The sequence below is a fragment of the Eucyclogobius newberryi genome, unplaced genomic scaffold (assembly GCF_026437365.1).
Source record: "Eucyclogobius newberryi isolate DKJ021-1_F unplaced genomic scaffold, fEucNew1.0.hap1 SCAF_14, whole genome shotgun sequence".
NCBI lineage: Eukaryota > Metazoa > Chordata > Actinopteri > Gobiiformes > Gobiidae > Eucyclogobius > Eucyclogobius newberryi.
The window spans coordinates 25,979,265-25,994,949 of record NW_027315768.1 but is presented as its reverse complement, the minus strand read 5'-3'; the positions used below and the strand labels follow the sequence as shown (position 1 = coordinate 25,994,949).

Genomic DNA, 15,685 nt, shown 5'->3' with positions numbered 1-15,685 from the left:
GAGTAGAAGCCTGTCTCACATCTTCAGGAAGACTGTTCCAGATTTTGACTGCATAAAACTGAAACACAGATTCCCCATGTTTAGTCCTGACTCTGGCACCAGCAGGAGGCCGGTCCATGTTTAGTCCTGACTCTGGGCACCAGCAGGAGGCCGGTCCATGTTTAGTCCTGACTCTGGCACCAGCAGGAGGCCGGTCCATGTTTAGTCCTGACTCTGGCACCAGCAGGAGGCCGGTCCATGTTTAGTCCTGACTCTGGCACCAGCAGGAGGCCGGTCCATGTTTAGTCCTGACTCTGGCACCAGCAGGAGGCCGGTCCATGTTTAGTCCTGACTCTGGCACCAGCAGGAGGCCGGTCCATGTTTAGTCCTGACTCTGGCACCAGCAGGAGGCCGGTCCATGTTTAGTCCTGACTCTGGCACCAGCAGGAGGCCGGTCCATGTTTAGTCCTGACTCTGGCACCAGCAGGAGGCCGGTCCATGTTTAGTCCTGACTCTGGCACCAGCAGGAGGCTGGTCCATGTTTAGTCCTGACTCTGGCACCAGCAGGAGGCCGATCCATGTTTAGTCCTGACTCTGGCACCAGCAGGAGGCCGGTCCATGTTTAGTCCTGACTCTGGGCACCAGCAGGAGGCCGGTCCATGTTTAGTCCTGACTCTGGCACCAGCAGGAGGCCGGTCCATGTTTAGTCCTGACTCTGGCACCAGCAGGAGGCCGGTCCATGTTTAGTCCTGACTCTGGCACCAGCAGGAGGCCGGTCCATGTTTAGTCCTGACTCTGGCACCAGCAGGAGGCCGGTCCATGTTTAGTCCTGACTCTGGCACCAGCAGGAGGCCGGTCCATGTTTAGTCCTGACTCTGGCACCAGCAGGAGGCCGGTCCATGTTTAGTCCTGACTCTGGCACCAGCAGGAGGCCGGTCCATGTTTAGTCCTGACTCTGGCACCAGCAGGAGGCCGGTCCATGTTTAGTCCTGACTCTGGCACCAGCAGGAGGCCGGTCCATGTTTAGTCCTGACTCTGGCACCAGCAGGAGGCCGGTCCATGTTTAGTCCTGACTCTGGCACCAGCAGGAGGCTGGTCCATGTTTAGTCCTGACTCTGGCACCAGCAGGAGGCCGATCCATGTTTAGTCCTGACTCTGGCACCAGCAGGAGGCCGGTCCATGTTTAGTCCTGACTCTGGCACCAGCAGGAGGCCGGTCCCTGAGGTCCTCAGAGTCCGAGATGGTTCATATGGCATTAACATGTCCGAGATGTACTTTGGTGCTAGGCCATGGAGAGACTTGTACACAAGCAGAGCTGCTTTAAAGTCTATTCTCTGAGCCACAGGAGCCAGTGCAGAGACCTGAGAACAGGACTAATGTGATCATACTTCCTGGTTCTGGTCAGGACCCGAGCAGCAGCGTTCTGGATGTACTGCAGCTGTTTTACAACTCGTTTGGAGAGACCAGTGAGCGGCCGTTACAGTAGTCTAATCTACTTGAGACAAATGCATGGATAAGTCTCTCTAAATCTGGTTTAGACACTATAATTTTGATTTTGGTAATATTTTTAGATGGTAAATAGTTTCTAATACTTCAGCTTTTCTTAATTCAGACCAGCAATTTATTGACATCATTCAGACGACTTCATTGTTGTTTTGGTTTGCTTTGAACCAGGAGCAAAGGTTAATTCATGCTTGTCCTGGTTTGGTCCTGGTCTGGTACTGGTTTGCTTCTGGTTTGGTCCTGGTTTAGTCCTGGTTTGGTCCTGGTTTGATCCCAGTTTATTCCTGATACAGATAGGAATGTAAGTTCATTTGCAGAAATATTTCCCCAGTCGCCTCAGTGTCTCAGTCTAAGATCTCAGTGCAGCTTAGCAGGAGGATTTGTCAGATAGAGTCGGCAGCTCGTGTGTCAGGGCAGTTTGAGATGAGTCCCCTCAGGGACAAAAGACTGAAGTTTTTTATTCTGATCCATCCTTATTTACCAACTTACATAAGAGAAACACAATTTTAGCATTTTCACGTTATATTGTATTATAGTAGTACTACCAGAACGTTCCCAACTTTTTGATTCATGTCAGTATTTAATTTGCCTTTTTATGTTTGACTTTAGCACCGCATGGACCCGCTTCAGAGCCTCATATTCTGATTGTTGGACCAAAGCATTCTGGGAAGAGCTCAACGGTCCGCACAATCCTCCGTTCCGAAGACTTGCATAAAACGTCCCTCAAACCCCCTCAGAGCCAAAGAGAAGAAGAAGAAGGTGGTCACGGTGATGGACACTCCGGGCTGGCACGGCAGATACTACAGTCACGATACTCCATTTGAAACAATACAACAGATTATACAAAGCTCAAATACCGCAGTGCCTAACGCAGTACTTTTGGTCTTACGCTGTGATGAGACCTTCACCGAAACCGATGGTCTCAAAGTGGAGGAGCACATGAGCTTGTTGGGCGCCTCCGTGTGGTCAAAGGTTATAGTGCTGTTCACTTACAAAGATAAACTAGGAGGCACCGCGGTTGAGGAGCACATACAGAGGTGGCCTGCTCTGCAATGTATAGTGGACAAATGCAGAAACAGGTATCACGCGCTAAATAATGTGGACACGAACGATCGCAGTCAAGTGCGAGACCTTCTTGAGAAGATCGAGGAACTAGACGTATTTAATGACAGTCACTTTTTGCTACAGTGCTATGTGCAAGCTCAGGAGAGATGCCGAAGGTTAGATGGAGATGAGAAGAAAACTGAAATTCAGCTGAACAAGACAATGGCAGAGATTCAGGAACTGAGGAAAATGATGGAAGAGAAAGATTGTTTGGCTAAAAACTTGCTGGAAACACTTGCGCAGAAAGATGATATTATTTGCACTCATAAGAATCTGGTTGATGAAATGAATCATGACCTGAACATGACAGTTTGGAGGTTAGAAAATGCAGAGAAGGACAACAACCAACTTCAAAAGTGTCTCGTGGAAAAAGACGAGAAGATGGCGGTTCATCACAACATAGAGGCAGAAAGGTTTCACGAAAAGCTGAATGAGACGATTAAAGTGCGTGATAAGATGGAGATGAAGGTGACGAAGCTCCAAGAGGAGAAGAAACAACTGAAGACAGAACATGAATGCTCCAAGATGATGCTGCAGTCAGTGGTGACAGAGGTCCAAAAGCATTTTAAGAAGAAGTTGGACCTTCAGAGGAAAATGTCAGCGGACGCGAGCACTTTGGATATGCTTTTCAGGCTGGAAAATGAGGAAGAGGAGCAGAAGAGCAAACATTGTGAGTCGAATGGTTTTCTGAAGGCGAAGACACATTTATTGGTTGTGTATCTTTTGTTTTTCTTACGTTTTCAATTAATCCCATTACAGCGGAACAAAGCATCCAAAAAAGGGTAAGATATTGTTCATTTGATCTATTTTCATCACCATCTTTTCATGTTGTATTTGGATTTTAGATTTGCACTTTGTGTCATTCCATTTGATGCATTAATTCCATACTCAACAAGAAGTGAACTTTCCCAGGTCATTAATTGGCCTGATGCTTTCTACACGCTCAGGAATAATCTTTTTTCAGTGTGGTAGAAAAATAAGGAATGTACTGGTCTGAGGAACCAAGTATACTGCCCTTTCTGTCACTTTTCTCCAGTTCTTGTACAACTCCACAGGTTTATTCCCTCAATTCTAATCAGTGTAATCCTTCATTCATCCGTGAATAACTTCTGGATGGAAGCTGTAACGTCTTGATTTTGAAGGACCAGGGATGACATGACTAGTTTCATATGGAGTCCTTCATACAGAGATTAATTTACCCACAAGTAAATGTAAAAATGAACAGCACAACAGAAGCTTCAATGTGTTTGCTGTTCTGTATTTCCCAGCGTGAGCCTCTCTCTCGCCTCACTTCCTCCTCTGTGTGGCTGCTGGCTGGAGGAGCTGCACTGGGAGCCGCTCTGGGTGCTGCGCTTGGAGGCTCCAGGACAGTGGGAGGACTCAGGCTGAATCTGAGCTCTGCTGCTGGGGCTGCGGCCGGGACTCTGCTGGGAGTCTGCCGGATCCCGCATGGAGACAGAGACAGAGCGAGGAAGGCAGGCAAAGAGTGATACAATGGAGTGTTATTACTAATGTAGGAGCATAAGGCATCTGACAGCAGCTTGACATGAACATTGACAGCTGTTGTTTGCCTCTTTAGCCGATCAGTGTTTTATATTTTATTTGTGTATCTATTTGATTGGTCGTCCATCTCCTTCCGTGATCATATCCACACGAGCCAAAATAATTTTCGTAATGTGAGTCAGATTTGTTTGGCGACTGTAGTGATCTTTATTTTTAGATTAAATAAAATGTCTGTGTCACTAGCCAATTTTTCATGTGAAGCAAACAAATAAAAATAAAAAACAAAAATAAGATGTAGAAAAACATATTGTCTGCTGAGAAAAAAAAGGTTCAAGGTCTAGAATAGACTAGTTTTATTGTAGTTCTAAACAAAGGACTAAACCAGGGAAATTCAACCTAAGGGCCATATTTTTGGGTGGGCCAAGGCCTCTGGGCCGGAGGTGTGCAACAGGCCTCGACTGTAACAACATTTTTGGTCGCACAAAATATCCCCAACGTTGTATCAATAATTGATTGATTTGAATTTTGTGAGAAATAACACCAACATCACTTTGCAAAATTGCCCATCCAGGACTGAGTTAAACTAGGACTAGACTAGTACCAGCCAGGGCTGAGCCAGGACTAGCCCAGAATCAAAAAAAGTCTAAAGCATAATTAAACACAGGCTAAATCAAGACCAAGCCAGGGATAAACAAGTGCTAACCAAGAATTAAACCAATAAAGATTTCATTATTATTTCTTTATACCTGGACGATGGGACGATGGGTCCCTTGGAGGGCCTGATTTGGCCCCTGGGCCTTATGTTGAAAAGCCCTGGACTAAACCAAAAAAGGTAAGAAATGTGGATAAAATTGAGCAGACATAATATGCAGAGGAATTCACGTACCACCAGAAAGCATTGCTATAGATCCTTTTTAGACTTTGACAAACTTTGCCTGTTGTGGATTTTTTTCAATATTTCATTCTGTCCCCCCCCCTGTTGACGATGGAAAACTGGCCCAACAACTCAACTCTTTCTACTGCAGATTTGACACCCCCTCCCCCACTGCAGCCACCTCTGCCAACCCACAGTTCTACACGGCCATCATTGAGTCCATCCTCACCTCCTCCATCACCGTGTGGTACGCTGGAGCCACAGCCAGGGACAAACAGAGACTACAGCGCATTGTGCCTCTGCTGAGAAGGTGATCGGCTGCAAACTTCCATCTCTGCAGGACCTGTACGTCTTCAGGACTTTGGGACGAACAGGTCGGATCACAGCGACCCTTCTCACCCTGGACACGGACTACTTGAGCCACGCCCCTCAGGCAGGAGGCCACTCCCCTCAGGCAGGAGGCTACGGTCTATTCAGACCAGAACCTCCCGTTACAAGAACAGTTTCTTTCCCTCTGCCGTTGAAATCATGAACACTACCTAAGCCCCTTGCACTCACTGCACTGTCACTTCCTGTTGCACTACTTAACTTTAGTTTTTATTATGTACATACCACCACTTCCTATTGCACTACTACATAACTTTATACTCTATATTTTATTATGTACAGATCATGCCGTTCAGTATTCATTGTTCAATGTTTTGTTGTTTGTGTTGCACCGAATCACCAGGACAAGTTCCTATGTCTGTAAATTTTGTTTATCGACAAATGGTAGTAATAAACCCTATTCTGATTCTGATTCTGATTCTGTTATTGTGGCCTATAATGGTCAATAAAGACCTGACCTTTTTGTGGGGGGAATTTGTTGGAAAAGCAGCACTTTGTGACAAAATGAGACCACTGCACGCTGTCTACAGTTAATAATAAAGTATTTTATTGGTTGTCAACCAGGAAGTAAGAACCAAAAGCAGTGCTCTGATTGAATGCGTTTGGGTGGTCCATCCCGACTTCACTTTGATGTTTGAAAAGTCTGTTCTTAAGCCGTGCAGCCGCCTGGAAATGAATACATGTGAATACAAAGGGTTTGTGAGTGCTAGGGAAGAGTTAGATTTAAATGTGAATTTGAAGGTTGTTCTGAAAAGGTGAGTTTTCAGGGCTTCTTTGATGGCAGTGAGTGAGAATAAGGATAAGATGAACCTAAAGTGAGCATGCCTCTAAATAAATATCATATGCAATTAAAATCACATTGAAGAAACAGAATACAATATCATAGGTGTACATTGTTTACATCATCGCACGTCGCATCGCAAAAGTACATGTAAAAGATGGTATAGTAAAATTGGCTGGAGATGCAGTACGAGTAAGTTGGTTTACTAAATAATTCATGCAGTAGAGTTTGTGTTATCATTATGATCAGTGGAATAAGCCAAGCACAGAGCAACAGACCGACTCTTTGTCTTGTCGTTACAAAACTGTACACTAGAGGGCGGCAAATAGCAACATAGCTGTCAAAGGACATTAGTACAAGAAAAGAGAAGTCAGCAGCAACAGAAGCATGGAGCACGAATCCCTGCAACAGAAGCATGGAGCACGAATCCCTGCAGCAGAAGCATGGAGCACGAATCCCTGCAGCAGAAGCATGGAGCACGAATCCCTGCAGCAGAAGCATGGAGCACGAATCCCTGCAGCAGAAGCATGGAGCACGAATCCCTGCAGCAGAAGCATGGAGCACGAATCCCTGCAGCAGAAGCATGGAGCACGAATCCCTGCAGCAGAAGCATGGAGCACGAATCCCTGCAGCAGAAGCATGGAGCACGAATCCCTGCAGCAGAAGCATGGAGCACGAATCCCTGCAGCAGAAGCATGGAGCACGAATCCCTGCAACAGAAGCATGGAGCACGAATCCCTGCAGCAGAAGCATGGAGCACGAATCCCTGCAATGGAAGCATGGAGCACGAATCCCTGCAGCAGAAGCATGGAGCACGAATCCCTGCAGCAGAAGCATGGAGCACGAATCCCTGCAGCAGAAGCATGGAGCACGAATCCCTGCAGCAGAAGCATGGAGCACGAATCCCTGCAATGGAAGTATGGAGCACGAATCCCTGCAACAGAAGCATGGAGCACGAATCCCTGCAGCAGAAGCATGGAGCACGAATCCCTGCAACAGAAGCATGGAGCACGAATCCCTGCAGCAGAAGCATGGAGCACGAATCCCTGCAACAGAAGCATGGAGCACGAATCCCTGCAGCAGAAGCATGGAGCACGAATCCCTGCAGCAGAAGCATGGAGCACGAATCCCTGCAGCAGAAGCATGGAGCACGAATCCCTGCAGCAGAAGCATGGAGCACAAATCCCTGCAACAGAAGCATGGAGCACGAATCCCTGCAACAGAAGCATGGAGCACGAATCCCTGCAGCAGAAGCATGGAGCACGAATCCCTGCAGCAGAAGCATGGAGCACGAATCCCTGCAGCAGAAGCATGGAGCACGAATCCCTGCAGCAGAAGCATGGAGCACGAATCCCTGCAACAGAAGCATGGAGCACGAATCCCTGCAATGGAAGCATGGAGCACGAATCCCTGCAACAGAAGCATGGAGCCGAAAGAAAGGGCCAACCAATTTTTTAAATACCAGGATAAAATACAATGATTAGTGAGAACCTGCCACCAGTTATCAAGGCCCTGTGGTAAACAAAATCAAAGAGGCTTCAAAGTAGTGGAATAATCAAATACATAATCAAAGATTGTACAATACACATCCTGCTATGAAAGGGAAAACAAGATGTGTGTATACAATTAGCCAATTTTGCCCGTTAGTTTCTTGGTAATGTATTCCACTTTAAAAGAGAGTATTGTGTCTATCCAAATACCCAGATAATTGTAAGGACTAATCGTGTAGGAATTCAAACCATGTTTTAAATCTCAATTCAGTTTTGAAGATCAAATGTTAAGTCGTATTTCAAATTTGATCGCAAAATACCAAGACCAAAACATTTACACTGTCTATATAGAAAAGGTTGTAGTGTGCTTAAATACTAAGACATTTTTGATAAAAACGATACAAAGTTACAATATCCAGTTCAAATAGAATGATGCTGTTTGGTTTCAAAGACTAACAACAGCTCAAACTAAATTCACATATTGTCAGCACAGAAAAGCACACTTTTAGTATAAAAACCTTTATTTGTCTTTCTTTTTTAAAATTCTTGATTTGACTGTTGCTTAATTGTGACCTTTCTGAAACATGCATTCATACAATAATGTATTTTTTATAAAGAAAAAAGACATTATGAAGTTTAAAGCCTGCACGTTATTTCACAGTACATGTCAGTAAATTGATTATTCGTTTGCGTATTTTATTCAAATTAAGTCCATAAATTAAAGGATTAATGAATGGAGGAATGACAAGAAATTCAATTGCAATGAAGTTTTGAAGACTTTGGGGAACCTTAGAAGAACCAAATCTCATGTACATCAGATCATAAACAATGGCAAAGAGGAATGTTGTTAAAGAAATAACATGTGGCATACACGTCTGCATGAACTTCCTTCGATCGTCCTTAGACCTCACACAGGTCCTCACCATGTGCATGTAAGTCCATATGATGAAGAAGCCATGGGACACATATATGATAATTGTAGCATATGAAATTATATTATTCGAAATTGTTTCATTTTCCGGACAGGCAAGTTTGACAACAATCCAGTTAACACAAAATATCTTTTGAATCTTGGAGTCACACAGTCGAAGTTTAGACGTCCGTATAATGCTAATAGAAAAAATAGACAATGGCATAATCCAAGAGAAAAACACCAACTGTGAGAGTTTCTTCTTAGTCATGATTGCATTGTAGTGCAAAGGCCGACATATGGCCAGATACCTGTCATACGCCATAACTGCTAAAATAGACAAGTCACTGCAGGCAAAAGAGTACATGACAAACGCTTGCATAAGACATGCATCGTATGATATCTCTGGAGTGTCAGTTTGTAAATCGATAAGAAATTTAGGGTAGAAACCAGTTGTCCCGTACAATGCACTTATACAGAAACTACAAAGTAAAATATACATAGGCTCATGAAGATTTGAATCTACAACAATTATAACAATGAGAGAAATATTGAAAAAGAGAATAAGGCAATAATACACCAAAGTGAGAGAAAAGATTGCAAGTTTGTATGTTGCGGTCTCGTTCACTGCAGACAGAGTAAAAACCTTTACAGTTGATATGTTATCCATCATTTGAGCCCTTTTAAGGTTTCTAAAAATCAGAGGTCTTCTCTCCTTTGCAGCAAATGGAGCTTGAGGTTACACACAGATCTACATTCTATGCTCCCTATATCCCTCTGCATTGCTCCGTCCAATGCTCTTTTATACAAAAGCAGCAAAACATCTGGGAATTCAAGTGCAAAAGCCCTAAGGTGAAAGATGAGTATTTGGAAAAACAAGCCTTCTGTCATTTCAGAGTAATGACATACTGTACCAATAATCAAGTTGAAAATGAATCATATCAATGGTTCATATTTTCACAATTGGCCATACCAATGTCCGATCTCATCAGCTTTCAGAAGCTAAGCAGGTCAGGACCTGGTTAGTACTTGGAGACCGCTGGAATGGAGCCAGAGTTTATGAGACAGAATTACATGAATTAAATATGAATGTAAATTGGTGTAGTAGACCTTCAATTTATATATGAACAGTGCAGTGAGTAGTTGATTAAATTGTAATTAAATTTACGTTGACGTGAAGTTAGAAGTGTTCATGAGTCCAACGGCAGAGGGAAAGAAGCTGTTCTTGTGGCGGGAGGTTCTGGTCCGGATGGACAGTAGCCTCCTGCCTGAGGGGAGTGGCTCAAATAGTCCGTGTCCAGGGTGAGAAGGGTCGGCTGTGATCAGACCTGCTCGTCCCAGAGCCCTGCAGACATACAGGTCCTGCAGAGATGGAAGTCTGCAGCCGAGATCACATTCCCAGCAGAACACACAATGCACTGTAGTCTCCGTTTGTCCCTGGCTGTGGCTCCAGCGTACCACTCTGTGATGGAAGAGGTGAGGATGGACTCAGTGATGGCCGTGTAGAACTGCACCATCATCTCCGCTGGCAGCTTGGCTTTCTTCAGCTGCCGCATGAAGTACATCCTCTGCTGGGCCTTCTTGATATAAGCAAGGGGGTTTAAGGTATGAAAGACATGCATGTGTTAGGCAAAATTGGCAACTCAAAAATTGGTTAGTGAATGAATGTGAGAGTGAATGTTTGTCTGTAATGTGTTGGCCCTGCGATGAGTTGGCCATTGTCCAGGGTGTACCCCGCCTAAGGCCCAAAGTCACTGGGATAGGCTCCAGTCACCTGCGACCCCGAAACGGAACAAGCGGTAGAAAATGAATGAATGTCAAGGATTTTAAGGATATGTTAAATCAGTACCGTTTCAAAAGAGTTGTTTGTATGTTTTGAAAAGAGTAATTAGAGTCAAACATACCCCCCAAAAATTCAAATAGAAAATTCCCTTTTAAACTATGGAGGTCGTTTCTGGATACCAAGGAATGGTAAAATGGGATTGTCACTTGTGCAATTTTACACTACTTTGAGTAGAGAAATGTTCAGTCGTACTGGATGTTGCACCTTTGCAGCAACAAAGATTGTACAAAGTAGGTACAGCCCACCGTCTCCCAATCGCTCACAACTATAAGCCATAACACGCATCGCACAGACAATAACACAGGACCCCATTCCACTGCGCCGTTTTTTCACTCTGCTGCCCTCGGGACGCTGATACAGGACTCTTAGATGCAACAGAGCAAGATTTCCTAACGCCATTAACACTCTGAACAAACTGTAAATGTTAATATGTAAAAATGTCAGTGATGTTTGTATTTTCTGTGAAATGACGTTCCCTTGTGAAAAATATAACTGTGAAGAAAAAAATCCTGCAGGGGACAAAGAAGTAACTAACTAGTTTGGTAATTAGGGCTGGATTAAGAACCGCCACCTTAATGTGTTGGATGAGTTTGAGCGCCTGAATCATCATGCTGTCAGCAGGGTATATTCACCCGAGGCAAGCAGGTGCGAGGTGACAGGGCAGACCAGAAGTAGTTCAGAAGCCCTTTATGACGAGCCAGGATTGGCTTTACCGGGGCTCCCTCTCTAGACCCGAGGTAGGGTACTTGATAGCAAGTGTCTGGTGGCCGGACACAGCCCGAAAGAGCGACATGGGGCTGTCCTCTGGACACAGGGGCCAGTGCTCATAGATCCGGATCTCCAGTCATGGAATATCCCCTCGCTGCACAGTACACGGCCTTCTTGGAATCCCTTTTTCTAATCTGCAAAGCAGCTCAACTGTCGCCAGGCTAGATGCAGTCTTTGTTTTGGACTTTTTAATGTCACCCTGACTTGCTGGCCATGTTCAAGAAACATAAAGACTAATGTAATGAGATACTTTATTTATTTGAACAGTTTGAAAAGTTAAAAAAAAAATATTTATTTGTTCATTACATACAAGAAACACACAAAGCACTCCGTTTGACCTTGTTGTGATATGAACCTTTGATACATATTTGGGTTTGATGTTATATTTCATCTACAATTAGAGCAACCAAAAGTCAAGAATCTTCAGTACTTTGTAAGAATATGGATCATTTCAAAGCTTTAAGTTTTCAAATATAATGGATGTATAATTTTAAAGATTTTGACTGTATTGGACCTTTTTAATTTATCATCCAAATTTTTCCTTAATATGCAACAAAATAAATGCAACTTAAATGTTGTTATTACAGAAAACATTTATAATATGTACATAGTACAAGGCCCACTCAAGTTCATCCTTCCTTATTTTCTGATTTTATTTTTTACTTATTTTGTTTCTCTCAGGTCCTGCCCGTTTTGTTTTATGTTGTTTTAATACCACAAAAATACATATTAAACCATCACAGGGACTATAATAAAATTAACATTTTTTTTTTTTTTGGAAACAATTAATTAGATGAAATGTGGTAACAAATTAATATTAATGACCAAACAACTACAGGATCCATTGCTTATATAAAGCGATCTTAAATAGTTCCTCAGTTGTAGTAATTTATAATCAGTGATCTGATTGCTTTAAATATTAATAAATGCCCAAACGTGAGCCGTTGGGAAGTTGAATATCTTTATTATCAATAACAAATAAACAAAATAATAATAAGACTGTCAAGGTCCTCGTTGTATTGTAAAACACTATAAAAGAGCCCTACATGGAATCTTTAGCCAGTGGTTGTCATAGGTCCCTCTCTGCAGTGAGCTCATGTATCATATTTGTTTCCCAGAAGTTAACAAAATATATCAATATGCTGCAAGAAGTGTTTGTTTTTATAGTTCTGTTGCATGGACCTGCCGACAGCAAATAAGATATATACAGAAAAGAAAGCCATTTTCGAGCCACCTAGAGAGAACGGGTGTGTTGTTCACTTGTTGGTGCACATGAACATTTTGCATAGATTGACCTACTTCTCAGTGTAAAGTATAAGAGTGTTAAACTTTGTGACATGCAAACAGAAACAAAATCACACACAAAAATATTCAGTCAGGTTTAAGGCTAAACGTTTGTAGTAATCTGTTTCTAATTTTTGTCAACTTTAGACCATATATTACAGGATTAAGGATTGGGGGGACAACCATAAATTCAATAGCCATAAAATTCTTCAGACTCTCTGACACTGAATTAGAGCCAAATCTAATGTACATCAAGTCAAACAGCACAGAAGTAGCAAAAATCATGAGGCATAAAATGTGTGGTTTACCACACATTTTATGCCTTGTCTTCATAAATTTAACTTGGTTCTCTTTTGATCTTACACATGTCTTTATGATGTGAACATAGGACCAAATAATAGCAACAAAATGGCAGGCGTAAAATGTGTAATTAAAAGCTGGGATTACTCCTGCTGCTAGAGATGGAGTACAAGCAAGTCTGTTAACTAAATAACTAATACAGTAGATCTTGGGAATATGTGAGCCACATAGTCTTATTGTAGATGTTGTAATTGAACTTATGGCAATTAACTTTAGTGGAAGGAGCCAAGCAAAAAAGATCAATACTGAAATTCTTTGTCTCGTCATTAGAGCGTGATACACCAGAGGTCGACATATTGCCACATATCGATCAAAAGCCATAAGCAAAAGAATTGACAAATCAGCACCGATATAGGCATGGAGCACAAATCCCTGCAACATACAACCAGCATATGAAATAACATGAGCGGTGGAAAGGAGGTCACTGAGGAACTTTGGGAAAAAACCTGCAGTGCCAAACAGTCCATTAATGCACAGGTTACATACAAAAATATACATAGGCTCGTGGAGGTTCTTATCCATAATAATAGTCACTATAATAATCACATTTGCCACCCAGATGAAACAGTAACACAAAAGAGTTGCAACAAACAGAGGAATCCTATACTTTTCTAACCCATTTAACCCTGACAGAGTAAAGACAGTCATGGTTGAGGCATTATCCATCATATGACAATCGAGATTATCACACAAGTCTGGTCTCTGCACCTGTGATTGTGCTTTTATGCTATGATAAAGGCAGGGCTGGACTGGGAGAAAGAATCTGCCCAGGAATTTTTGGTCTGGACCGCCCCCTATGACCATAACGTTTTTTAAACTTTTTTTTAACAATGGATAGGATAAGCTTACTAACTTAATATTTGTGGATATTAATTCAAATGTGACTGCAAGGATTTGTTCAAAACTGGACCAAAGTAGCGGGAGGAGCTTTTTTGGTTTTACTGAATTTTAGATGCCTGTTGATGCCTGTAGAAATGTAGAAATTGTTATTCAAACCCAAATGCTTTAAGGCTGTGGTACCTTCAGATGACCTCTGAATGTTGCCTTGTGCGGGCTAAAGTGGTACCACGTACAACCCCCATGTGGAGATTTATGGTCAATGCAGGAGCACAGAACAACACTCTTGAACTCTGCTCCTGACTGTTTTTGGATTAAATTACTACTTTTGGACTGCTTTTGGTTTAAAATTAACTCAAAAAGACAAAGACAAAAGCTAAAACGCTAAAAAGACAATGCGGTTTTATTTAACAATCATCTAGTTACAGACTTTGTTCACAAGATGACTTTACTGTGCATGATGTTATTGTGTTCTGCATGTTCATTTAACGGTTTGATAACTTGCCTTGTGAATAATTTTACCGTCCTAACGATGTGGCCTAATGTTAATTCTGAACAATGGCTGCATTACTCTAAATCCTCTTCTGTGATCATGCTCTGACATGTGTGCTGATTGGTTTAACAATGGTGCCAAAACCCAACCCCAGCAGGCGCAAGTCAGAGGGAGAAAGAAGACAAACTTAGTTCCATCGGAAGTTCCATCAGAGGAGGTCCATGAGATCAGATCTCGGTAGATGAGGGCTCATCTCTGGCCTAGCGATGCTTAGCTAAGCTACGGAACAAAGACATTCCAGAGACACGCTAATGCCTAGTTCACACCAGAAGTTGGACGCCTGTATATTTTGGGGCAGACGCCCCGGACGCGCATTCAAATGGATTTGGAGATGTTAATCGCTAACTGAGGTTCAGGAGCGGGACCACGCCTCAATCTCCACTCCACTAGTAAACACGGCCCACTCTCTAACCACACCCTATTTATAAGGCCAAGCCCAATTTATAAGGCCTATTCACAGCATATCTTGTCGTCTCAGCTCTCTCGACAGAGAGAACGTCAGCCAGTGCGTTCCCTTGATCAAATCATCAGCCGCTTTCTATCAGATTCTGACCTGTTCCCAGTCGAACTTCAGTCAGTTACGTCTCCAGTAGCACGTTAACCAGAGAAACTGCCAACGCAGGTCCGTTCTCCGCCGCGCACACTCACGGCAGGCGTGATCCATACCTCCAACACCACTTCCTCTGCACGCGCTCTCCCGCGGACCCTACCTCTGAGACGTCCACACGCACAACGACCTACTCCAGCAACGGGACCCAACGGACCCGCCTCTTGCTTCTTGGCCTCAGGTCACATCAGATGCGCTCCCGTACGTTCCAGACCATGTTCTAGACCTACGATAAAAACTAAACTTTTCGGCAGCGTCCGCACTTCCTGGTTCCAGCACGCAGCTGACAACGTCACCATCACCCCACGGCCGCAGCTCGTCCTCTCAGCTCCTCCTGGTGGTGGGAGCCAGCTGCACTCAACTCCCTCCACACGTATTTCTCCTTCCCTCCACTGTACTACTGCCACATTCAACTGCCATTCAATTGCTACATCTACAACTCACACCTTTTATTCAGTTACTCAGTTACAGCTCAACTCACAGCTCAACTCCCAGTTATTCAGTTACAACTCACAGCTCAACTCACAACTACTACTCAGTTACTCAGTTACAATTCAACTCACAGCTCAACTCACAGCTACAGCTCACAGCTCAACTCACAGCTCCAGCTCACAACTCAGCTCACAGCAAGTATTAACAGTTACTCAGTTACAGCTCACAACTCAACTCACAACTCCAGCTCACAGCAAGCACTAACAGTTACTCAGTTACAGCTCACAACTCAACTCACAACTACTACTCAGTTACTCAGTTACAGCTCACAGCTCAACTCACAACTACTACTCAGTTACTCAGTTACAGCTCAACTCACAGCTCAACTCACAGCTACAGCTCACAGCTCAACTCAGAGCTCACAGCTACAGCTCTCAGCTACTACTCACAGCTACAGCTCTCAGCTACTA

At 43.4% G+C, this 15,685-nt stretch overlaps 3 protein-coding genes across 3 annotated transcripts; 1 reads left to right on the top strand and 2 right to left on the bottom strand.

Annotated features, from left to right (window-relative positions):
* Positions 1-2,238: 2,238 nt before the first annotated feature.
* Positions 2,239-4,076, top strand: LOC140359085 (uncharacterized). The gene is made up of 3 exons (XM_072443959.1): positions 2,239-3,256; positions 3,346-3,368; positions 3,855-4,076. The coding sequence occupies exons 1-3, from the start codon at positions 2,254-2,256 to the stop codon at positions 4,074-4,076; spliced, it is 1,248 nt and encodes a 415-aa protein (XP_072300060.1). The 5' UTR covers positions 2,239-2,253.
* Positions 4,077-8,271: 4,195 nt separating this feature from the next.
* Positions 8,272-9,270, bottom strand: LOC140359203 (olfactory receptor 6C1-like). The gene has a single exon (XM_072444068.1). The coding sequence runs from the start codon at positions 9,202-9,204 to the stop codon at positions 8,272-8,274; it is 933 nt and encodes a 310-aa protein (XP_072300169.1). The 5' UTR covers positions 9,205-9,270.
* A 3,243-nt stretch (positions 9,271-12,513) lies between these two features.
* Positions 12,514-13,472, bottom strand: LOC140359084 (olfactory receptor 4P4-like). Its single transcript, XM_072443958.1, has one exon. It carries the CDS (start codon positions 13,453-13,455, stop codon positions 12,514-12,516), a length of 942 nt encoding a protein of 313 aa, XP_072300059.1. The 5' UTR covers positions 13,456-13,472.
* Between the last annotated feature and the right edge of the window lie 2,213 nt (positions 13,473-15,685).

Bases quoted from the DNA above. Each gene is read 5' to 3' on its own strand.
- LOC140359085 (XM_072443959.1), top strand. From the start codon at position 2,254: ATGGACACTCCGGGCTGGCACGGCAGATACTACAGTCACGATACTCCA. The intron at 3,257-3,345 runs GTGAGTCGAATG...ATCCCATTACAG, and splicing joins GGAGCAGAAGAGCAAACATT to CGGAACAAAGCATCCAAAAA. The intron at 3,369-3,854 runs GTAAGATATTGT...TGTATTTCCCAG, and splicing joins AACAAAGCATCCAAAAAAGG to CGTGAGCCTCTCTCTCGCCT.
- LOC140359203 (XM_072444068.1), bottom strand. From the start codon at position 9,204: ATGATGGATAACATATCAACTGTAAAGGTTTTTACTCTGTCTGCAGTG.
- LOC140359084 (XM_072443958.1), bottom strand. From the start codon at position 13,455: ATGATGGATAATGCCTCAACCATGACTGTCTTTACTCTGTCAGGGTTA.